The 24,463-nt window shown below is 40.6% G+C and overlaps 1 protein-coding gene across 1 annotated transcript; it reads right to left on the bottom strand.

The window, feature by feature from the left end:
* Window positions 1–314: 314 nt before the first annotated feature.
* CCIN (calicin) lies at window positions 315–2,090 on the bottom strand. The gene has a single exon (XM_027859001.1). It carries the CDS (start codon window positions 2,088–2,090, stop codon window positions 315–317), a length of 1,776 nt encoding a protein of 591 aa, XP_027714802.1.
* Window positions 2,091–24,463: the final 22,373 nt, after the last annotated feature.

Raw genomic sequence — 24,463 nt, 5'->3', positions numbered from 1 at the left:
AGTTTTTTAGTTTATTCTCTAGCATTAGACTCCCAAATAGTTTATATTGTGTACAGTTACTTTAAGTAAGCCATGAATGGTTACATCTGACACCCTCATGTCAAGGCCTAGGGGTGGCCCCTAAAGCATAGAGCATGGGGCAATAGCCTTCATTTGCCATCCTCTAGGGTTGGCTCTGCCTAAGGATCTTAAACATGTCCCATAAGGCCGAAAGCAGATGACAGAAGCCTTGAGATGGAACCGATAGGGTGTGTGCATGCACTCTCTCTCTTTTTTAAAACTGTGAATAATAATGGATTTACTTTTTTTCTCACTTAAATATTGTCAATCCTTCGAAGAATCTTGCAAGGCAGCTTGACCATACAACATGCTGGACAGTCCAGGGCTTCTGGTGGTGGAGTGATAGTCTTCCATTCCCCTGCCTTCTGGTCTAACAGGTAGGCGTTTTTATTGATAGTGTAATCTTTATTATGTGTGTCATTCACAGAAATGACACCTCCGCATACAAACACCTTGTTGTCACCAATTGGACACATTGCGTGTGAAATGTCCAAGGCACAGTTGTTGGGCAGCAAAGGCACACAGTTGGCAGTCTTACTGGCTCTAATCTTCTGCAAGTTAATTTCTACGCTCTGCCTGTGGCTGTGCACCTTCAGGATGTTATCCTGTTGGAAAGACAGGAGAGGCCTGTGGTTGAACTCAATTGGGAAGGTGATACACTGCACTACTTCCCCAGTGCTGGTGTCAAAGCAATCCACTACCCCTACTCGAGATATGAATCCCTTGACCAGACACCTCCCTGTCACTATGTAGATGTTCCGGTTTCCCTTGGTGATCACTGCCGTTCCGTCCATTGGGACGCTCATCTTCCCCACCAGATTCCAGATCTCTTTCCTCTCATCATACCTGTAGATGTTGGAAATGTATCTCCTTGGAGCAGTGCTCCCTCCCACGGAGTACACAACTTCCCCGCAGTTCACCATGGTGTGAAAGACTAACCCCACGGGTAGATCAGGCAGTTTGGTCCAGGAGTTTTCATCCATGTCATACCTCCAGGCAGTTTTCAGGCCTGAAATCTGCTCCGTGGTTCCACCAGAAATGTAAATGTACTTACCCACAGAAGTTGCACTGAGAGCAGCTGCTTTGTATGGCATCTCAGTGAGTTTCAGCCAAATATCCTCCTCAATAACATAGGCAAACACAGCATCGTTGAACTTGCCCTGGGCTTTCTGACCCCCTAGAATCACTACAGCATCCAACAAGGCTCCTTTCCTTTGGAAATTCAGCAGCGTGCCTGGTTTCTCCTGCTTTCGGTCCAACAAGATGTTCTCTATCAGGGCCAAGGGAGTGTTATTGTTCTCCATCGCTCCCACTTTGTTGCTGGCAAATATGAGTGTTTTGTTGGAGACTCCATTTAGGTTGATATAAGAGAAGAACTTTTTGAAATACTTCTCCCGCTCTTCCTTTTTGAAATGTACCCAATGTAGGAGTGAGGTAAGGGCCTGGTCCTCATTCAGCACGTGCAAATTTTCATCCTGAAGCAGCTGGCGAAAGATCACAGGGGGGCACTGCATGAAGTGGACTGACCCTTCCTGGCCGACCCAGTAGTGGAAGTTATCCCGAATAGAAGCGTAGGCACAGTCAGAAACCTCTTTGAGCTCAAAGAGCTCAGCCAACAATAGGTAGTGAAGGGAGTTGTTTCTTCCGATGGATTTCAGCAAGAAGTTTGTGCAGTGAGCCCTCAGTCGGGGAGTGTCGAAGTACTGGGCCCCCCTCAGCAGCTCTTCCACGTTCTGTTCAGAAATCACCACCTTCCCGCTATAGAAATAGTCCATGAGTTGTTCCACAGAAGAAGAGCTCAGGTAGTTTGAGTCGATGTTGATAAAGAGCTCGTCTGTGGTCTTCATGTCATTGCTGGAGATGAGGCTTTTCACCAGGGGGGAGACTGCAGCTAGCACATTGCGGTGGGCGAAGAAGACGTGGTTGTCCACGTTCAGGGCCATGTCCCAGTACTCCTTCCTCTTTCTCTGCTTGTTGAGGTTCTGAAGGACAAAGTTGTTATAGTTTTTTTCTGTGAATTCCAGTTTCATGTTTCCTCTTTTTTCGATGAAATAGAAGGTACAAGAGTAAGTACTGAAAACACAGAATTTCTCTTGTGCTTGTTGGTATGGCTATCTCCTGTTAAGCAAGGGCTACAGGGAGAGTGATGTAATAGAGCGGAGCGACCACATCATAATGCCGCATCCAAGGCAGGAATTCCTCACATCCTTACCTCATTCTTACTGGATGTTGCTTATGCAAAGGCAGTGTAGACAAATAGAGTGGATATGAGTCTTGGACCAGGAGACCTGCGGTCCCATTCCTGACTCTCCCACTCTCCTAGCTATAGAACCTCAGGTGGGTCACAACCTCTCTCAGTCTAATCTCCTTATCTGTAAAATGGGAGTAATAACACTTGCCCTATTTCATAATTTTGTGGGAAAGTGATTTGTAAACTCCAAAACACTGTACAAACATAGTATAAATAATTATAAAACTTATAACTACCAAAAGTCTGAGAGGACTTGGGAGACAATGTTACATGTACATGTACACACACACACACGTACCCATACATATGTGTATACACATGCCTGTGTACATACGCACATATAAATACCCACATACATATAAATACACCCCCCACATCATAACACTCTGAGGGACATTCCTTGTTTTAGCCAAAAACAAACTATTTCCTACATACTTGACACACACACAGTGAATAAAAATATGTATATACGTATGTATATATGTGTACATGTGTATATAGTATGTATGTGTGTATATATATGTGTATGTATATATGTGTGTATGTGTAGGTGGGTATGTATGTATATATGTTATAGTGTGCAAATATATATACACACTGTATATACACCCACACACCCACATATACAGTGTGTATATGTGTATATCTGTATATGTATGTGTTTATATATGTGTGTCCAGAGTGGGGGAAGTAGTTTGTCTTTGGCTAACGTAAGGAATGTCCTTCTCTACACAGTTCATAAGACTAATCAAAATGATAACACTGTGCTTCATTGTTGCTGTCATTTGTCCTTCGTTCTTCAAGAGGATCATGACATCAGGAAGATGATGCCATGACTTGCAAGTGAATTGGATTTAAGGGAGGGAAGGCTTTGCAAAGGCACCAGCCTCACTTTCTCCTCCAGAGCCATATGGGTCCAGTGGCAAGATACAGATCAGGATGACTGGAGATGGCCCCTACTTCATTACTTACAGACCAGCAAACACATTCCCTTCCTTTAAACAAGTTGGTTGGCTCAACTTGGTTGAATCTGTCTTGAAAGGAGGTGGCGTGGCATAGAATAAAGAGTGTTGAACTTGGAGTCAAAAGAATTGGGTCCAAGTCCTAGCTATGTCACTTACTACCTGGGTGACCATAGACAAGTCACTTATCCTTTCTGGGTCTCAGTTTCCTTATCTTCAAAATGCAGGAGTTGTGTTAAATGAGCTCTAAGATCTCTTCCAGCCCTAATTCTATGATCCTGTGACCTGATAAAAAACAAAACAAAATAAAAACAAAAACACCAGAATGAGTTTTTGGCTTTGTATTCTCTCCTGATTTGTTAATTTTTTGCTTCCTCTTCATCTGTCTTACCCCTACAACACTATTAGCCTGTATTTGTATTACTTTCATTTCTTTTTAAAAATTAAATTAAAATTTAAAAAGTTAATAGATTATTTATTTTGAACATTCTTTTCTTTTTAAATTTTGAGTTTCAGATTCTCCTCCTCTTTCCCACCCTTCTCCCACCCATTGAGAGGGCAAACAATACATCAATTATACATGTGAAATCATGCAACACATATTTCCATATTAGCTATATTGCAAAACAAAGCCAAAACATAAGGTGAGAAAATTATACTTCAATTTGTACTAATAGTTCATTAGTTCTCTCTCTGGAGGTGGATAGCATTTTTTCATCATGAGTCCTTTGGAATTGTCTTGGATCATTATATTGATAAGAGTGACCAAGTCTTTCACAGTTGATCATCATTACAAAATTGCTGTTACTGTGCACAATGATCTCCAGGTTCTTCTCATTTTACTTTGTTTCAGTTCTTATAGGGCTTGCTATATTTTTCTGAAACCATCCTGTTTATCATTTCTTATAGCACAATAGTATTCCATCATAATCACATGCCATAACTTGTTCAGCCATTCCCTAATTAATGAGCATCCCCTCAATTTCCAATACTTTGCCACCATAAAAATAGCTACTATAAATATTTTTGTATATGTAGGTCCTTTTCCTTTTTCTTTGATCTCTTTGGGATACAGACCTAGTCATGGTATTGCTGGATCAAAGGCTGTGCGTAGTTTTATAGCCTTTTGGGCATAGTTCCAGATTGTTCTCCAGAGTGGTTGGACCAGGTCACTACTCCACCAACAATTCATTAATGTACCTATTTTTCCTCTTTCCCTCCAGCATTTTTCATATCTGTAAGTGGTACCTCAGAGTTGTTTTAATTGCCTTTCTCTAATCAAAAGTGATTTAGAGCATTTTCTCATAGGTAGCTTTGATTTCTTCTTCCAAAAAAATACCTGTTTATATCCTTTGACCTTTTATCAGTTGGGAAATGGCTCTTATTTTTATAAATTTGACTCAGTTCTATACTCAGTATATATTTGAGAAAGGAGGACTTTATCAGAGAAACTTGCTGTACATTTTAAAAATATTACTTCATTTTCCATGGCAAAATATAGTTTCCCTGATTATCTCTTTCAATTAGGTGGATTTTTGCTTTTGTTTAAGATCATGATCACTATCCCTGCCTTTTTTACTTCACGTGAAGTGTGAGATTCTGCTCCAGCCCTTTACTTTAACCTTGTGTGTATATTTTGATTCCAAGTATGTCTCTTATACACATCTTGTTGGATTCTGGTTTCTAATCCACTCTGCTATCTGCTTTTGTTTTAAAGGTTAGCTCATCCCATTCACATTCACAGTTACAATTACTGACTGTGTATTTCCTTCCATCTTATTTTGTTCTGCTTCTCTCTCTCTCTGTCTGCCTGTCTCTTTCCTGTCCCTCCTCACAAGTCTGTTTTGCTTCTAATCACTACTTCTCTTAATCTGACCTCCTTTTTATCATTCCCTTTCCCTCCTATTTTCCTATGGGGTAAGACAGATTTCTATGCCCACCAGAGTGTGTGTATGTGTGTGTGTGTGTGTGTGTGTGTATATATCCTTCCTTCTTTGAACCAATTCAGATGAGAGTGAGGTTCAAGCATTGCCTGCCTCCCAGTCATTTTCCCCTTAACTGTAAAAGCTCTTCCTTGCCTGCCTTTTTCATGTGAGAAAAATTTCCCCACTCTACCTCTCCCTTCCCCCTTCTCCCAGTGCATTCGCTTTTCTCATTCCTGCATTTTTTGAGATCATTCAAAATGAGAAGTATTTGATCAAACAGCATAACAAATAAAGTGAAAATAAAATTTCTGCATACATACTTGGGTTATCCTCTCCCAAAGGTAGTAGAAGGGTTATCTAAATCTTTCTGATCGTACCACAAGACCGGGAAAGTGTGAATACAGAGAGCATGTGTAATCAAAGAACACTGGTGGAAGGCAAACAAATAGAGAATTTGCATGAAGAAACACATGCCAAGAACATGTGTGATCAGGACATGAGTTTGTGATCAGGACATACATGTGTCCAGGGCAACTCATACTTCCAATGCTATCAGGTTGCTGATGCTGATATTGGGTAATGTCATAGTATCTCTGTTTTTGCCTAGCCTCATTATCTGTACTGGGCTTGTGGACATTGAACGCTATCCTAGTGGCAACCTTCAGTGCTTCAGGACAGTCTGATAGCTTCTCAGCTTCCATCCGTTAAGGGACAATGACTAGAAATCTATCCCTGATAAGGACAAGTTAATAGCTCCTTATGCTTTGGCTCAGGTTATGAGTCACTACAACTAGCTAAAAAGAGTCAATAACAGCCAGGCAGAGCACTTCAGGTATTAAATCTATTCTTTACCTTTCTATACCTATTTTGGAATATTAAGTCCATGCTTGTGTTTGGCACTTATTTGAAGTTCATAGTCCCTGACAACTATTTGATTTATGGTTAAAAATTCCACATAATTCCAATTCAAGGCATTATGGAGATGTTCCACCCTTTTCCCAAATCATTTCAGACACTCTGCAAAGCAAAAACAAAAACAGAAAGCCTGCTAAAGCTGTGTGGATGCTAAGTATACCTCAAAGTTCCCATTGTGAACAATATTATCCATTATGAATATCACTATGAATAAATATAAAATCCATGACTTTATCTAAATCTTTAGTCTATAGGCAATTGTAGCAGGCTTTGTTTAAGAAGGAGCCTAGTGTGAAAGGAGTCTTAGAATAAGAGTTAGAAGACATACCGTCAAGTAAGTCATGGCCTCTGGGCCTCAGTGTCCTCATTTATAAAAGGAAGAGGTTATACTAGAAGATCTCTAAGGGGGCAACTAGGTGGTGCGGTGAATAGAGCACTGGTCCTGGTGTTAGGAAGACCTGAGTTCAAATCTGGCCTCAGATATTTGACACTTACTAACTGTGTGTCCCTGGGCAAGTCACTTAACCCCAATTGCCTTGCCAAAAAAAAAAATCTCTATGATTCCTCTCATCTCTGAGAAATTATGATTTTACTGTCTAGGTTTGAACAACCAATTTATTGGCCCTGAGACCTTTGTAACTTCTCTGGGTATCACATATGAAAATGGGAACAATTTTGTAGTTGATAGTTTCAGAAAAACCTGGGAAGATTTATATGAACTGAGGCAAAGTGAAGTGAGCAGAAACAGGATGATCAACTGTGAAAGACTTAGAAACTTTGATCAATACAATGACCTATGACAATTTCAAAGGACTTATGATGAAAAATATTATTCACTTCCAAAGAGAGAACTGATGAACCCTGAGTACAGACTGAAGAATTTTTTCCACTTTATTTTTCTTGCTTTTTTTCCAATATAGATAAAATGGAAATATGTCCTGCATGACTTCACATGTATAATGATTATCATATTGCTGAACTTTTCAATAGGTTGGAGAGGGGCTGGAGGGAGGGAAGGAATTTGGAACTTAAAATTTTAAAATGAATTAAAATGTTTAAATAATTATAAAAATGAAATGACATTTATGGAATATGTTAAATTTAACAAAAAGAGGCAGACATAGCTTGGAGAGACTACTTACCAAGGAGATGACACCATTTAGCTAATTGTAACTTTCCTGCTTCTATGTCTGTCATGCTGGAAAGCTGGACAATCCTGAGGGAAAGCAACCACTGCCTTCCTCAAGGGCTCGCTTTTGTTCTTGGGCTACCAGAAAGCTATGTCAATGACCCAGTCCTTAGTCATTTGAGCCAATTAAGTCTTGAGGACAATTTCACTACTTTTGAAGAAAAACTAGCCTAATCGACTCAGCAACCATTGCTCCTACCACATTCTGTAATGGCAAGGTCCTAAAGGTATTTTAGAACAGAGGTGTCAAACTTCCCACTGCAAAACTCCTGAATGCAGCCTAAGCCAGATTTAAATGTAATTGGAAAATGTTTAACAAAGATAAAAATGCAGTACAATGTAGATAATGCTAATTTGTGCTTTTCTGAATCAACATATGGCCTACAGGCAATTATTTCTATTTGAGTTTGACACCACTGTTTTAGAGGACCTTCCACTCCTTTGCTGGCTTTCAGGCCATTCTTGGACAAGCCTAATTTCAGGATCCCTGAAGGAGTGACAACACATTGAGGAAAATGAAGACCAGAAATCTCAGGCTTCACCTCCCCCTATCAGGAGGACCAAGTCACAGATCTTAACCATCTGGACCACGTGGTAAGTGATGCCCAATCTTCACAGTTCTCAGTAGCTGAACCATCAATAGAAACATGAAGATGACAGTACCAATGACATTTCCAACACAATCATCTTCACTGTGAATCAGGGTCATTTATAGTAAGGTGGCTAAGAGGTCATTACCCTGTTACAAGCAGCACATTCAGGTGCCAGGTTGAACACCAAAACTCACTCTGTGCCATCCTCACTCAGTGTACCGTGGCCCTCTAGTTCCTGGGAGCCTCATGTGTGTGAGGAGGGGGAAAGGACTATATCTTTACCCCTTTAGAAACATCTGCTAAGGGATTGCCCCCCCCTTCTTCTGCAGGGGCTGGGTTCCTTCCAGTCATTAGAAAGCAAAGGTCTTCTCCAGGACTCTGCTTTTTGATCCGCTAAGCCAGGGGTGGGGAACCTGCGGTCTTGAGGCTATATGTGGCCCTCTAGGTCCTCAAATGCAGCCCTTTGACTGAATCCAAACTTCACCATCTGTGATTTTGGATTCGAAGTCTGTGAGTTTGGATTCACTTAAAGGGCTGCACTTGAGGACCTAGAGGCCACATGTGGCCTCGAGGCCACAGGTTCCCCACTCCTGCACTAAGCCTTTTCTGAGGAGTTGTCCATTGGCCGTTGGTTACTATGGTGACTGCTATTTAGGGGACTCTTATCAGTTCCAAATTACAGTAAGCAAAGTGCTACAATGGGTCTGCCTGTGATGCTGTTCGTGCTGGTGTCCACTCCTCTGTAGCCTATGTAGTTTCCCACTCTGCTTCCCTAGGGCTCACACTGCTATCCACTACTACTGTTCTCCTCCTCCCCAAACTACTTCTTTTTAAAAAATTATTTACTTATTTTTAGTTTTCAACATTCATTTCCACAAGATTTTGAGTTCCAAATTTTTTCCCCATCTCTCCTCTCCCCCTACCCCAAGACAGTGTGCATTCTGATTACCCCTTCCCCCAATCTCCCCCCACTTCTATCACTTCCCCTTCTCTTATCCCCTTCCCCTTTTATTTTCCTGTAGGGCAGGATAGATTTCTAAACACCATTCTGTGTATATCTTATTTCCCAGTTGCATGTAGAAACAATTTTTAACATTCGTTTTTAAAACTTTGAATTCCAAATTCTCTCCCTTCCTCCCACCCCGCCTACCCTCGTTGCGAAGGCAAGCAATTTGATATAGGTTATACCTGTGTAGTCTTGCAGACCACTTCCATAACAGTCGTGGTGTGAAAGACTATACTTCTCTCCATCCTATCTGGCCCCCCATTCATTCTATTCTCTCTTTTGATCCTGTCCCTCCTCAAAAGTGTTTGCTTCTGATTATCTCCTCTCTGAATCTGCCTTTCCTTCAATCATCCCTCCCTCTTATCTCCTTCCCCCCTACTTTCCTGTAGGATAAGACAGAATTCCATACCCAATTGAGTGTGTATGTTATTCCCTCCTTAAGCCAAATCCAATGAGAGTAAGGTTCGCTTATTCCTTCTCACTTCCCCTCTCTTCCCCTCCACTGTAAAAGCTTTTTCTTGCCTCTTTTAGGTGTGATAATTTACCCCATTCTACCTCTCCCTTTCTTTTTCTCCCAGTGTATTCCTCTCTCACACCCCTTAATTTTATTTTTAAGATATCATCCCTTCATATTCAACTCACCCTGTGCCCTCTGTCTTTCACACTACTTCTACGGAGACCTATTCCACTGCTTGCTTTATTTGCCGCTGGGGTTTCCTCTGCTGCCTGCTGTCCCTGAAGCCTATCAAGTCTGGAGTCAGTCTCCTGGGAAGAGTCCTCTGTTTGTTGCTGGTACTGCCTATGTTCTCTTTCCAACTCTTGTCCACAGTATTCTATTTTAAATTTGTGTGGTAGTGGAAAACTTTATTCTCCAATAGTAATCCCATGATAGAGTCTTCTCCTCCTAAGCTGGGTCTTTAGTCCCGGAGGCACCCTCACAAGGCAGCTGGTCCAAGCCAGGCCTAGAAGGCTGTTACAATAGGAACTTGGAAGAGGCCCAAACTCAGAGCACTTTGTTTATAGCTCTTATATGAATCAATCACATACTATTTTGTGTTACGGTTGTATATCTGTCTCATTTCCCCAACTAGACTAAAAATTCCTCAAGGTCAAGTGTGATACCTTATTTTGATTTCCCAGAAACCTTTGCTTGAAACACATTCTCAAATTCCTTGAATGAATGATTGACTGAATGGTTTCTTTGGTGTATTTATGAACCTACCTTCATTCCTCTCATACTACCAGCTATTTGAGCTGCAGGGTAGAAGGCACCATGTAGGAGGCAGTAGGAGTAGGCAGTTTTCCCATCTAGCCCAGATTCCTTCGTGCTACAGCGACTGACTCTAATGAAATTCCTGTTCACCTATCAACATATTGCTGAAAGAGTAACAGAATTAAGAAGTGCTGCTTTCTTCCTTCCTACCAAACTGCCATCCCTGACCTCTCAGGGAAAGCCTTGGAAAGAAGGGTTGGAAATTTTGTCTTTTGTGTAGACACTTGCCCTCCCCTGCAAACTTCCTTTTCTTAGACATTTTTTGTCCCTTTCTTTGCTCTCCCTGCACCTCACCTCCAGACACAAAAATATCTTGGAGGACATTGACAATGAGGTTTTTAAATTTAGGCCCATGTTACTGGCATTTGAAAAATGCAATGTTTCATACAATTTAGAGCTGGAAAGGGGCCTTGGAGGTCCTTTAATCCAAACCCCTCCTTTTGTAGATGAGGAGCCTGAGGTTTAAAGAGACTTTCACAAAGTCACACTGGTAGTAACTCGCAGAACTGGAATTTGAACCCAGATTTGTTCTAGCCATTCTAAACTCTCACTTATTTCAGGGATATTTGTCTTCTTAAAGAAGACTGCAGGCTTAGGCACCCAAAGCAGTGTATCCTTCTGTACTGGTCAAATTTCAGAGACCGAGACACTGGGGTGGGGCATTTTTGGGCAGGAGTCTTTCCTAGCATTCCTCAAATCCCAGAAGTCTGCCATAAGGGATTGTGTGCAATGAAATGAGTGGTTAACCATGACCAAACTGATTTAGTAAAATTCCAAATGAATGTAGTCATAAAAATAATAAAAAGAGTTGGGATTTTTTTTTTAGTCTTAAAATATTGTTTACTAAATCCTCAGAATTTCATTGTAGTAGGTGTCAGATTTCATTGCCATTCTTATCCTAATCTGTGAAAAGATGCCAATTATTCTTGGTATGATACGAGGAGCAGTGGTGAGAGTGCTAAACTGGTCACTGGTTACTGGTTACTCCTAGCAAGGTTAGTAGACACAGGTTTGAGTTTCAGATTGACAGACTGACTTGGCTTTCTCTAGCCGCTAGGTGGGGCTAATCGATTATTTCACAGAGTTGAGGTCTCAAAAGAACAATCAAAATTATTCATATTTTACATACTTTCTCACCCCCTTTTTTATTGCACCCTAACTCGTTCTGAGAATTCAAGAGCAAAGACATGTTTTCCCCATGGGACTGTTCCTTGTTGCATGTTTTCTTTTGACTTTGCAACCGTTCAAGGGGGCTGTGGAAGCCTTTATAAAACAAGTCATCCTGGATACTGTCAAAATGGTCTAGATTCATGTCCCTAGGGCTGTGGCCCCTAGCATCTGTGTCATCAGTTATGGAGGTTGTCCGTGGCAACCGCGCTGGGGGTTTTCAGGGTTGTTTCCTTCCTAGAGTCAGTAGCCCTGACAACCAGATACTTAAAATAACTCTCACTTCTTCTAATTTTAAAATGAAAATGCCAGTGGGAAGAAAGCACAAATCAAGTATGGTCAATGAGACTGGAGGAATATGTGTTGGAAATACCAGAAGGGGATTCCCATTAAGGTCCAGGTTGGACTAGCTGGTCTCTAGTCCTGTCTGGTTGTGAGATAGATTCAGAAATACACTCTAATGTCCATCATGGAGAGGAGTAAGACTGATCTTGGGCAAAGCCATAGCCAGAATAGGTGGATGTCTAACGGGTGTGACTTCTTTTCAGAGAAGTACTGGAAAAAAGATGCCCCCCTTGAAATCCCGCCGAGCTCTAAATCTATGATTCTAAGTTAGGGATCGTATCAGTGGTGAATAAAAGGAGTCTGTGATTCCCTGCCCAAAGATAGTTGCTGACTGATGGTTAGAATTCCTTTAGGAGGAGACAGATTTTCATTCTATTCATAGAGAAAGGCTTGAACTGCTAAGTTCCCTGAGAAAGGCTGAGAGATTGACTTAAATTCACACTGAGGTGTAAGTCACTGATATCAGATCCTTTCTTTAAAAAAAAATTATCTTTTGGAAGTGAATGTTGAAAACTAGAAATAAATAAAAAAATTTTAAAAATTATGTTGTTTTATATTACTTGTATTTCCCATTGTATTGCTCTCCCCTTCTCGCAGAGAGTCACTCCCTATAATAAAGAATAAAAAAGGTAGAAAACAGAATTAACCAACACAATGAAAAGAAGTCTCACATTAGATGTACTGTTCTACAACCATAATCCTCCAAATCTGAATCATCTTTTCTAAGGCACTGGGTATTTGAACGGGGGAAACGGCATTATAGAGAATATAAAGTGGCGGAAGAAGACTAGACTGAAGCATATAAAACTTTTATCATTTTATCAGTAGCTCCTCTCCTCCACCATCACCCATCCTGGCCATTCTGACCCAAGAAGCTGGAATGCATCTAGGATAGAAGCTTGTTGAGATGGGACAGATATCATCAGTTTATTCTGATCCAAGGGTAGTTGGGGGCTGTCACTGCTCAGGAAAAAAGACAGTCTCCTTCTCCCCTCATCCTGAAAGGTCTGGAGAATGGAGATCCCCAGAAAAGAGAGAGGTGAGCAATGCCTTCTTGGTAGCATCTGATTTCTGACTGGGGTTGTGATATTCCCGCTCCCTTCCTTTTTCAAGATGAGAGAAGGAGCCTGTCTTTTTTTTGGGGCACAATTACAGCTCACAGTGGTCCTTGGATTAGAAAATGCTGATGATTTCTATCCCATTTTGCACATACATATGTGTACATGTATATATACATACACACATATGTATACATACATACATATACATATATGTATATATACATACATACATACATCCTAGTTGGATTCCAGCCCCTTGGGTAAAAGAGGGTCTCCTTATGGCTGGCCTTTATAAAATGCTTTAAGGTTTGCAAAGCTCTTTACATAAGTTATTTATTTGATCCTCACAACAACCTCTAGAAGATAAATGCTACCAGCATGTCTGTTTTGCTGAGATAGGTCAAGCAAGTTGTCCAAGGTCACATAGCTAGCAAATGTCTGATGTAAGATTTGAACTTGGGTCTTCCCGATTACAAATCCAGCGCTTCATACACCATCACCTAACTGATCTTGGACTGTGCCCTACTTTATAGGAAAACTACATGCAACCCCTGTCCCAAAACCCATTGATATATAGGACCCTCTCTTTATTGGTGGAGGTAATTCCCTGCCCAGCATGAAGCAGTGGGGTGGAGTTGGAGAGATCAAGAGGGCTTGAATTCTCTTCAGTTCTTATGTGTTGTTTTGGGGGATTTTTCAAGTTTGAATCACTTTGGGTGCTCTGGCTTTCAACTTCATGAGGAAAGATAGAAGAAGTGTTGGCTTTTTAGGTTCCCTTTTTAGGTCACTGAAGGAAAAGACTCTGGGAAGACATGAGAGGACCCAACAGTCTCCACTACATCCCTATCCCCAGTTTGCTACATTAGGGACTTTAGGGAGTTTCCTCTTGGGTGAGATCTTGGACTGTTTCTTGGTTGAGCTGAATGGAAGCAGTATCAGATTTTATAGTCTTGAGCTCAAAGATCATTGCAGACAGTGACAAAATTAAAAGACGCTCCTTGGAAGAAAAGCTATGGCAAATCTGAACAGCATACAAAAAAGTAGAGACATCACCTTGTTGAGTTCATGTAATCAAAGCTATGGTAGTCAAAGCTATGGTTTTTCCAGTAGCAATGTGTGGCTATGAGAGTTGCACCATAAGAAAAGCTGAGTGCCACAGAATTGACACTTTTGAATTTTGGTGCGGGAGAAGACTTTTGAGAGTCCTTTGGACAGCAAAGAGATCAAATCAGTCAAATACTTAGAGAAATTAATTCAGGCTATTCACTGGAAGGTCAAACACTGAAGCTGAAGTTTAAATACTTGAGCTACATAATGAGAAGATGGGACTCATTGGAAAAGACCCTGATATTGAGAAGGATTGAAGGCAAAAGGAAAAGGGGATGGCAGAGGATGAGATGAATTGAAAGTATTATGGAAACAACAAACATGAACTTGGACAGACTTTGAGAGATAGTGGAAGGTAGACAGTGCTATGGTCCATGGGGTCATAAAGAGTCAGACATGACTGAACAACAACAAATCAGAAGTTAGCTTGAACCTGATAATATCCTCTAGATGAACAATATTTAAGGGAGCATATATATATGTGGGTGTGTATACATACATATACACATATGTGTGTATATATACATATACACATATGTATGTATACATACACACATTATATATATATGTACAGGCTAGGATTTACATATATTTATATAATTTATATATAGTATATATTATATATATGTATATATATATATATATGTATATATATGTAAAATCCTAGCCTATACTCCTCTTTCTGAGGAAAGCAGAACGACCTTTGGCCTCAACTTCCTGCTTTCCTCCTCCCGGTAAGAACGAAAGCCTCCCTTGGAGAAGGGTGGGGGAAAGGAGCTAGAGACGCCTGTTCTGCCTCACATTTGAGGCACACAATGACGCCCCCCCCCCCGGCCTAAGCTACAGGTGAGGGGGATGGGCCTCGGAAGATGCAGGCCTCTTTACAGACACATTCTATCAGACTTTCACTTTATGGTGATGCAGGGTACGGAATCTCAGAGTTGGAAAGGACCCCAGAGACCATCTAGTCCTATACCTAGAGAAGAATCCCTTCTACAACCTATTCAACCAGTGGTCATCCAGCTTTTGTTTGAAGAGCTCCATTGAGGGGAACCCACTATTTCATAATGGAGTCCACTCCAGTTTTAGAGACATTGAATTATTATAAACATTGGTTCTCTGCAATTTCTAACCTTTGCTTCATTCAAGAGCAGTGCAATCCAACAAACGCTTATTTAAGGGGAGAGAGGGCACAAGCAGTTATTAAGTGCCTCCTATCTGTCAGTTCCTGTGCTAAACAATTCACAGATATTATCTCATTTGATCCTCACAGCAATCTTGTTGTTGTTCCCCATTTTACAGTTGAGGAAACTAAGGCAGACAGAGGCTAGGTGCTTAATGGCCCACCTTGGGTACGGCCAGAATTAGGGAATACAAGGACGATGGGCCAATAAAGGATAAGAAGTGTTCAGACAAATGGGAGAACAAACATGAGAGAGTAGCTCTCATGAAGGATGATGAGATAGTAGACTATAATGAAAACCCAGAGAGGAGAGAGTATCCAAAAGGAAGAGGAAGTCAGAGTGACAAATGTAGTAGAAGGATGAGGAATGAGAAAAGATGATTATTATGAGATCTTTGGTAACTTTGGAGAGAGCAGTTTTAGTGAAATGACGAGATCAGAAGCCAGAGTGTAAAGGACTGAGATGTGGATGCGGAGACAAAGTGGAAGCCGTGAGTATAGACAGCTTTTTCTAGGAGCTTGGCTGAGAACGAGAGATGAGGGCAAATAGATGGGAATTGTCAAATGTTATGCAAATAGCAATTTTGATCTATTAGTCTAGTGACCTTGTCAAAAAAAAGAAATAAGGCGAGTCTGTCATGTGATCTGCTTCTGTTGAAGCCATACAGGTTCTTCATGATCACTGCGTCCCTTTCCAGATATTCACTAACCATCCCTTAAATAACATATTTTAGATTTTCCCTAGGAATTAAAATCAAACTCATTGGACTATAGTTTGTAGATTCTACTCTCTTACTTTTTTGAAAAGCATAAATTTCCTTTCTTCTTGTCCTGTGGCACTTCTACCATTCCCCATGATTTTTAAAAGACCATTGATAGTTGTTTAACAACCATATGGTTCTTTTAGGAGCCTGTGATGCAGTTTGTTTGGGCCTAAGGACTTGAACTTGTCAATGGCAGCTAGGAGTTTTCTTTTTATTTCCTTACTTCCTTCAGGTTTCAACTCCTTATTAGTCATTTTTTGCTCTGTCCTTACCAATTCAAAGATCATTTTCTTTGGAAGAGGAAACACAAACAAATTAAGAATTGAAGAATTCTACCTTCTCTTTGTTATTTAGGGCTTCCTGGCTCCTTCAGTAACAGGTATGAGTTACATGTCAAAGATTACAAAAGACCATAATCAAATTTTCACAAGCAGTATCCCACAAACCAGTAACACAATGCAAAGCTCTATAAAACTTTAATTTATTCTCCTCCTAAGTATCCAGAATATAGACTCTCTTCATTGTGAGAAATGTGACAATGAAAGTGCCAATAGAACTATTCCTTTGGAAAAGGGGGATAAAGAAAGTACATACTACCAGGCTACACAGAAAACATCCCAGTTCTTATTTAATGGAACAGCACAAGTTAGCAGCATATTGTCTTTGGAAATATTACCTCCTATTGGATTGATGAATGTTTTGGAGATCAGGGTTAGGGCTTCTAGTACATTTTTCTTTTTAAATCTTTTTTTTTTTTTTTGGTGAGGCAATTGGGGTTAAGTGACTTGCCCAGGGTCACAAAGCTAGTGAGTGTCAAGTGTCTGAGGCCATATTTGAACTCAGGTCCTCCTGACTTCAGGGTCGGTGCTCCATCCACCGCACCACCTAGCTGCCCTTCTTTTTAAATCTTAATAGGCTTTTGACCTGGCAATAGCACTATGAGGTCTGTATCCCAAAGAGATTTGGACAACAATATTTATAGCAGCTTTTTTTGTGGTGGCAAAGAATTAGAAATTGTGAAGATGCCCATCAACTGGGGAATGGCTGAACAAGTTGTGGTATATGATTGTGATGGAATATTTTTGTGCTTGTGTAACAGGATTTTACTGAGCCAGTCTCTAATCTGAGAATGATGAAACAGCAGGCCAGGCACAAAGTGCCAGTAATCAGGTAGCTGTTTAATTAATTAGTTTCATTATGAAGAACAGATTTGCAAATCAGAAATTCTCCTGATCAGAATCTCACCTGGCTGAAGTGAAGATAGAGATTATATATATAAATCACAAGTAGGAAAGGAGGGGGGAAGGTGAAGATTACAAACAATGTTTTCCCAGGCCTGAGTGGCTTCCCACGACAAACCCACAAATGGAAGACAATACAATAATTCTGGAGTCCTGTCAGAGCAATATTGCTCTGAGTCTTTGGGGGTTGTTACTTGGTGGGTCACAGGACCAGAGTTCTGTGACGGGAATAGTCACAGTCTTTGATTCACTTCACTTCAGGTACATACACAGGCAGAAGGATGCCAGTGATTGTGAGCCTTGTCAAAGTTTGATTGATCATTTTAAGCTGCATTGTAAGTCTAACTCACAAGAGAGGCAATTCTGAAAAATCTAATCTAATAGTATATTCATTACACATATCATATCGACTGTTATGAAAATTATAATTCCTTCCACATGCTATAAGAAATGATGAGCAGGATGGTTTCAGAAAATCTTGGGAAAACTTATATGAACTGATCTAAAGTGAAGTGAACAGAACCAGGAGAACATTGTACACAGTAACGGCAATATTGTAACAATGATCAACTGTGAAAGATTTAGCTACTCTGCTCAAGACAATGATCTAAGACAATTCCAAAGGACCCATGATGAAAAATGCTATCCACCCCCTGAGAAAGAACTGATGAACTCCGGGTGCAGACTGAAACACACTCTTCTTACTTTCTTTCTTTTTTTTTGTTTTGTGTGTATGTTTTCTTTTGCAATGTGGCTAATTTGGAAAATTTGATCTGTGTGACTTCACGTGTGTAATTGATATCATATTGCTTGCCTTCTCAAGGGGTGGGGGAGGGCTGGAGGGAGGGAGAGAATTTTGAACTCAAAATTTAAAAAATTAATGTTGAATTTTTTACATGTAATTGACAAATATTTAATAAAATAAATAATATATTTTAAAAATCTTAATAGGACTTTTAAAAAAAGATTGTATTAAATGATCCCCCAAATGATATAATGTGAGTCAGGAAAATTAAAAAATCTAAACCTTTCTTTTAGTTTATTCAAAATAAAAATACACACAGGACTACAAAAATATAGGATTACTATTTCTACGACATAAGCTAATGCACTTTGATCCACACAAATTTATCACATTCCCATCCTGTTGAAGCTGCAACACTATCATCAGTTCAAAAATAGAACCTAGATCTCTGGATTTGTGATGTTCATTTTCCCTTTCTAGCTCAGAAGATGTTAACTTTGGGGATTCCCGGGCATAGAGAGAAGAACCTCCTTCTGTTTGTCCTCCATTGGGCCCCTCCCATAACACATGAACGTTTTGAGGGAGACATGGTGGTGGAGTTTATGAGACCATAGACAATGATAAAGACCTTTCAGCTCACAAGACAGAAATATTCTTTCTCTAGACTTTTCTTTTTGCCTCATTCATGCCTAATAAGCTCTCCCTCTCCCCACCCCTAAAGCCAAGGTTACTGGAGTGAAAATGGGCATAAGGAAATGAAAAAGACTGGACTTTCAAGGAGGCTATGCATTTGCCAAAGGTCATCTCTCTCTCTACTGTTCTTCTGAGATGCCAGTGCCTCCTCTTGTAAAATTACATTATATTTATTTTATCCATAGTGCCTGTTTTGTGTTTCTATGAAGATATGATACATATGAAGATGCTGTCCCAGAGTTCGCCAGTTTGGTTATGTCTTTGAACTTTGCTTTCTTGGACTCTTGTGAAGCTTGGGAGAGAGAAGCTGGAAAAAAGATGTTCTCCATCTTGAGAGCCACATGGAAATGTGGGGCTGATTTGAAGTATTAAAAGTATATAACCTGATGTGGTATACTTTTCCCTGTACCCTGTAGTCTTGAGGGGTATTGTGTTGGGATGGAGCTATCAGGCTTGCAGGATACCTGACATTGCTGAGAGCAACAGTTGGTGAAACAATTCCCATACAGACCCTGGACACCTTCCTTTCCCCATCTCCATTCCTAGTGAGTAAGCAGCCCCACCACCCTCCATTAATTCCCCAATTTACCTGAGCTCTGACTCTCCTTCCCTCCATTGAGGGGAAGGAATTAAAGTGAGAACCCAATTTTGCCTCTTCAGCCAGCAACAAAAGCATTCAGCTTCTTCCTATCCAAATGAACTGTCTCTTTCCCAAGGTCTCCCTCCCTCCCACTCCTACCCTGCATTGCTCATTATATAGGCCACTCTATAGTGAGACTTATTCATTACCCAAAAAGCACTGAGCTATGCAAAATTGTGCAATAAAACCCACAGAGCTTATGGGGGAAATGGAGAATTAAGAGCACAATGCTCAAATGGAAAATGGAAATTGGAGGAACAATGCTCAAAAATTTCATCAGTCAAAAAAAAAGATAGGAACTTAATAAAAATGGTAGAATGATTTTATCCATGTTAAATGGTTAGGAAATACATAACTATTGCAATAAATAGTGGCTGAATCTTCCGCCTTGGGCTACAAGTTTGGGCGGGACTCAACTCTGAGCCCAGGAAAAAAGGTCTAGGCTGGGGATCCAGACCAGCCCTTCTCCACCAACAGTTCCTAGTCCACTAGAAGATACTCAATAAATATGGCACTTTACTGTGATCAAGACTTAAAGTTTGCTTGTGGAAGTGAGGGTTAGAAGGGCTGCAGCTTGTGTATTATTGTGAAGTGGTACCATTTTCTGCATTCTTGATGTCTTTTTTGGAAAAAATCAAGTGGAAACCAACTTAAAATTCAAGTTATGTTCAATGTTCCCTAATGTATCAATTATGTTAGAACAAATGTTTTTTGAGAAAGACGTTATAGCAGAACTGACTGTACTTTAGTTGCTATCTCTTTATTCCCCTGGTTAAATATGGAAGTTTGTCAGCTACCAATCCTTGTTTATGTGATTAATGATGGTCTTAATAATTCAGAAAGAGGATTTGTTCCCTGGAGAGAGATAGGAGGCAACTTCCTACTCTAGCATGGCTAAGATGCAAAGAGAGGGAAGAAACAGATGTTGATCCTACATGGAAATCCCACAAATAAGGGAGGCATATTGTTATCATGCCCCTAAGCAAGTGCAAGTTTCCATTATCAAGAGAGTCAATAAACTGAGAATAATATTGATATAGCCTATATATAAAAAGATATAGATACACACATATATCCTAGATGTATTTCTATATATGTGTATGCATGCACATAGATAGATAGATAGATAGATAGATAGATAGATAGATAGATGGATAGATAAATAGATTGATGGATGGATAGGTAGATAGACAGATAGATAGATAGATAGATGGATAGATAGATAGATGGATGGATGGATAGATAGGTAGATAATCTAGGTGATATAGTGGATAGAACACTGGGCCTGGAGTCAGGAAGACTCAGTTTTATGAATTCAAATCTGGCCTTTGACACTTACTAGCTGTGTGAACATGGGAAGTCACTTAACCTTGTTTGCTTCAGTTTCCTCATCTGTAAAATGAGCTGAAGAAGGAAATGGCAAGCCACTGCAGTATCTCTGCCAAGAAAACCCCAAATGGGGTCACAGAGTCAGACATGACTGAAAATGATTGAACAACAACATAGATAGATGGGTAGATATCTCCCTAGGCTTAACTGAGATAAGTTCTTGAGATAAGAATGAGTTAAGACCAGGCAAAACCAGCCCCACAAAAGGGAGTTAATGCCACATATGGGGCATCCATCTCTTAAACCTGCTAAAAGGAACACACAATCTCATAAAGTTACTCAACCAAATCTTTACTTTCCTTACATGGGGGTAAGAAAGCAAAATCCGTTATATTTGTGGACTTAACCTGTTATATGTACATATTTTGTGTACATTTACTGTGTGTGTTGGGGAAGCTAGGTGGTACAGAGGCTAAAGCACCAGGCCTGGAGTCCAGCCGAGAAAGACCTGAATTAAAATCTGGCCTCAGATACTTATTAGCTGTGTGACCATGGGCAAATCACTTAACCTTTGTTTGTCTTAACTTCTTCATCTGTAAAATGAGGATAATAGTAGCACCTATCTCCCAGAGTTGTTGTGAGGATCAAATGGAATAATAATTTTAAAATGCTTAGCACAGCATCTGCTACATAGTAAGTGCTATATAAATGTTAGCTTTTATTATTGTTATTATTATATGCATACATGCTGTGTCCCTTGACAGAAAGTAAGCTCATCAATGGCAAAGATGATTTCATTTTTGTCTTTGAAACCCTAGCACTTAGCAAGCATAGCATATGCTAGATAACACTTTTTGACTAGTGGCCTGCAGCTTGCACATGACAGCACTGTGTATGCATGAGATGCCTTATATATGTATAGGAACAACTTCATCAGTGTCCTGCTCAGATGTTGCCAGGTCAGCAGAAGGGCCGGTTCTCTTAGCATTTATTACCAACTCAAACAGGGCCTTGCTCCTGCTGGAATTCTATTTATATTTCCAGGATCCTGGGATTCTGCCTGATCTGATTTGTGGACTGTATTCAGCTCTCTTATAACCATGTTACCCTTCCTCTTCCTATGCTTGACCTGTGAAGGCAGAAGTAATGATATGTATGGGGCCAGGTATCATGATGGCGGGAGATTGGAGTGTGAGCTCCTTGAGGACAGGGGCTAGTCTTTTGCTTTTCTTTGTAACCTCAGTGCTTGGCACAGTGCCTGACATACAGTAAATCCTTAATAATTACTTATTGAGGGGCAGCTAGGTGATGCAGTGGATAGAGCACCGGCCCTGGAGTCAAGAGGACCTGAATTCAAATGTGGCCTTAGACGCTTGACATTTACTAGCTTTGTGACCCTGGGCAAATCACTTAACCCCATTACCTAGCCCTTCCCCCCCAAAAAATTACTTATTTACTGACTAAGATAGCTACCTCTGGCATAGTGGCTACTTCACACGTTACCATAGAGGAGACCCAGAAATGTTGACTCTACAATGTGTATAATGTGAGGTCATGAGGTATGTACACAGAAACTTCAGCTGCACTTCCTGGTGGTGTGTTCTCAGGCCAGAATTTCTTTTATTTGCTCAACATCTACTTTGCTGCATGAGGCTGGAACAACTTTTCCAAGTACTGGCTGTGTGTAGAATCTATGAGGGTCAGTTTGATAAATTCTTCCCCACCCCCATCTACTTGATGAAAATGACAGGGAATAGAGTTTTGTCAAAAAGAGGAGGAACCTCTTATGGAGTTGGACATGTGTCCTGGCCTCTTGCTTAGGGACATGTGACATTGGCCCTTGCTGAGGAGAATGTACCTTGCTGGGAGGAGATAGCGAATTCCTGGCTGGTCCCTAGCTACTGTAGATGTGTAGGTGAATGAGAGAACTGTTCCCCTGCTGTAAGACTGAGGCTCTATTCTCTTTTGTAACCCTCTGCTGTAGGTTTCTTTTCCAGAACTTTTTTCCATTGAACTTCCTGCAAACAAGAGTAGGAGGATGGAATCTTCCCAAAGTAACAATAGAGGCTTGCAGCAGAAAAGCATGGCATCAAGAGGTGCTTAATTAGGTGTGCTTGAGATTGGAGCTCAAGTCTTTGACTGCATTCTTCTGACTTTTTAGTTTCCTTTTCTGAGTGGAGGTCAATGACTAACAATCCTGAGAAATGGACATTTGCAGAATTGGCAATTACTTCATGGGTCAAAAGTTCCTGAACATTCCAGCATTGACTGACCAAAGGGAGGACATTTCTGCAGCAGCATATTTCTTGGAATAGACCAGGATCACCCTGCTGCTAGAGGACTAAAGAAAGTGATTTCCTGGACTGGCCAGGAGATCTGGATCTTGCCAACTCACCATAATAAATCACTACAAATTGCTCAAACTGTGCAGCAGGTCCAAGATGGATGTGAAATATCTGTTCAGAAATCCCATAAAGGATCTTTACCTTCCAGGGGGAGTATAAAGAATGTAATGGGCTACTTGCTTGTTTTATGTTTCCTACATTTTATTCATGGTACCTTTGTGTTCTTTGCATCTTATGCATTTTCTGTAATGGAAAAAAATCAACCTTATGCCTGATACCTATATCATATACTGAGTACCTTTTCTATAGAGGACCCTGTTAACCTGTGTTTTGAAGTAACCCTAGATCTGAGCCACACCTAAGCTTTATTTAAAAGTTTTCCTTGCAGTTTCACTTCAGAGTTGGGGCAGAACCTGAGAAAGAAATCTTACCTGATTGGGATTAGGCTCCCCAGTATAGAACATGGGTTCACATGAGCCCAGTTTTCCTGTAGAGCAGCTTCCCTGGGTAGTTGGATACAAGAGAAACCTTAATAGATGAGAAATAATTTAGAATGTAGATTCACTTAGCCTTTGTTAGTTGATTTTGTACCTCCTGACTCTCTCCCTCTGCTCTTTGCAATGTTCTAACCCCTTCAGTTCAGTTGCTGGGTGTGGGGATTTTTCAGCCTCAGCCAGAACTGTGACTCATATCAGTCGTTTCTCCATTTCCTGGACACTTACTTGGTTCCTGGATGCTATATAAAACATCTGTCTATGTTAGTGTATTTTCCGAAAATGAAAACCATAGTGACGCTAACCACACAGAAAGAGGTTTTCCCTGGATGGCTTGGGCTCCCCAAGATGAGGAGAGAGACAGATGGGATTCCAGAAACTCCAACCAATAGCATGCCTAGGCTTGGGAGAAAGTGTAGGAGGAGGTGAGGATGGGGACCAAGAGGGTAGGCTCTGAGAGTAGGAGATAAGCCTGCAAAAATGCAAAGAAAAGTCTCAGGGTTCTCAGGAGATTAGGGGGCTGGGAACCTTGATAAAAATTGTTCACTCTTATGGAACACTGTAAGATGCCTAAAGCACCTTCTGCATGACAATGAGGAAGTTAGGTGATGTAAACATTATCATCTCCATACTACAGATAATACCGAGCCTCAGAGAAGCTGAAAGTTAGATCAAGAGTGACAGAATTTTGACCCTTGACCGATGAACTTTCTCTACCTTAATGCTCAAATATAGAATTGATTAAGGGAGACACATGGGCCAAAACCCGGTTCACTTGAGTGAGACAACTGAACTTCATACTCAACTCCTACCCTCATCTTCTCCTCCCTAGGCCTCATGTCTCCATCCCTCCATCCCTCCATCCCTCCAGCACTTTCTCCCTCTAGCCTCAGCTAGGTGGCTAGGGACCTGTCTTCCTTCAGATGACAATAACTCAAGAGGCTAGGGCTAGAACGATTTGTAAGGGGGGTCAAATTTGACTTGTTGGACCTCAAGGCATTTTAGGTGGTGGTGTTAGTGCCAGGTTGGGAAAAGTACAAAGGAATTTGTTTTCCCTTCTTGAGCTGTCCACTTGTCAAATAACATGGCATAGTGTTAAACAACAACAACAACAACAACAACAACAAAACCCCACTGGATTTAGAGTCAGAGGACCTGAGTTCAAATTATAGCTT

This window comes from Vombatus ursinus, unplaced genomic scaffold, assembly GCF_900497805.2.
Source record: "Vombatus ursinus unplaced genomic scaffold, bare-nosed wombat genome assembly UNPS02014158.1, whole genome shotgun sequence".
NCBI classification, from domain to species: Eukaryota; Metazoa; Chordata; class Mammalia; order Diprotodontia; family Vombatidae; genus Vombatus; species Vombatus ursinus.
This window is presented reverse-complemented; position numbering and strand designations above follow the sequence as displayed.

Coding starts and splice junctions, on each gene's coding strand:
- CCIN (XM_027859001.1), bottom strand. CDS start 2,090: ATGAAACTGGAATTCACAGAAAAAAACTATAACAACTTTGTCCTTCAG.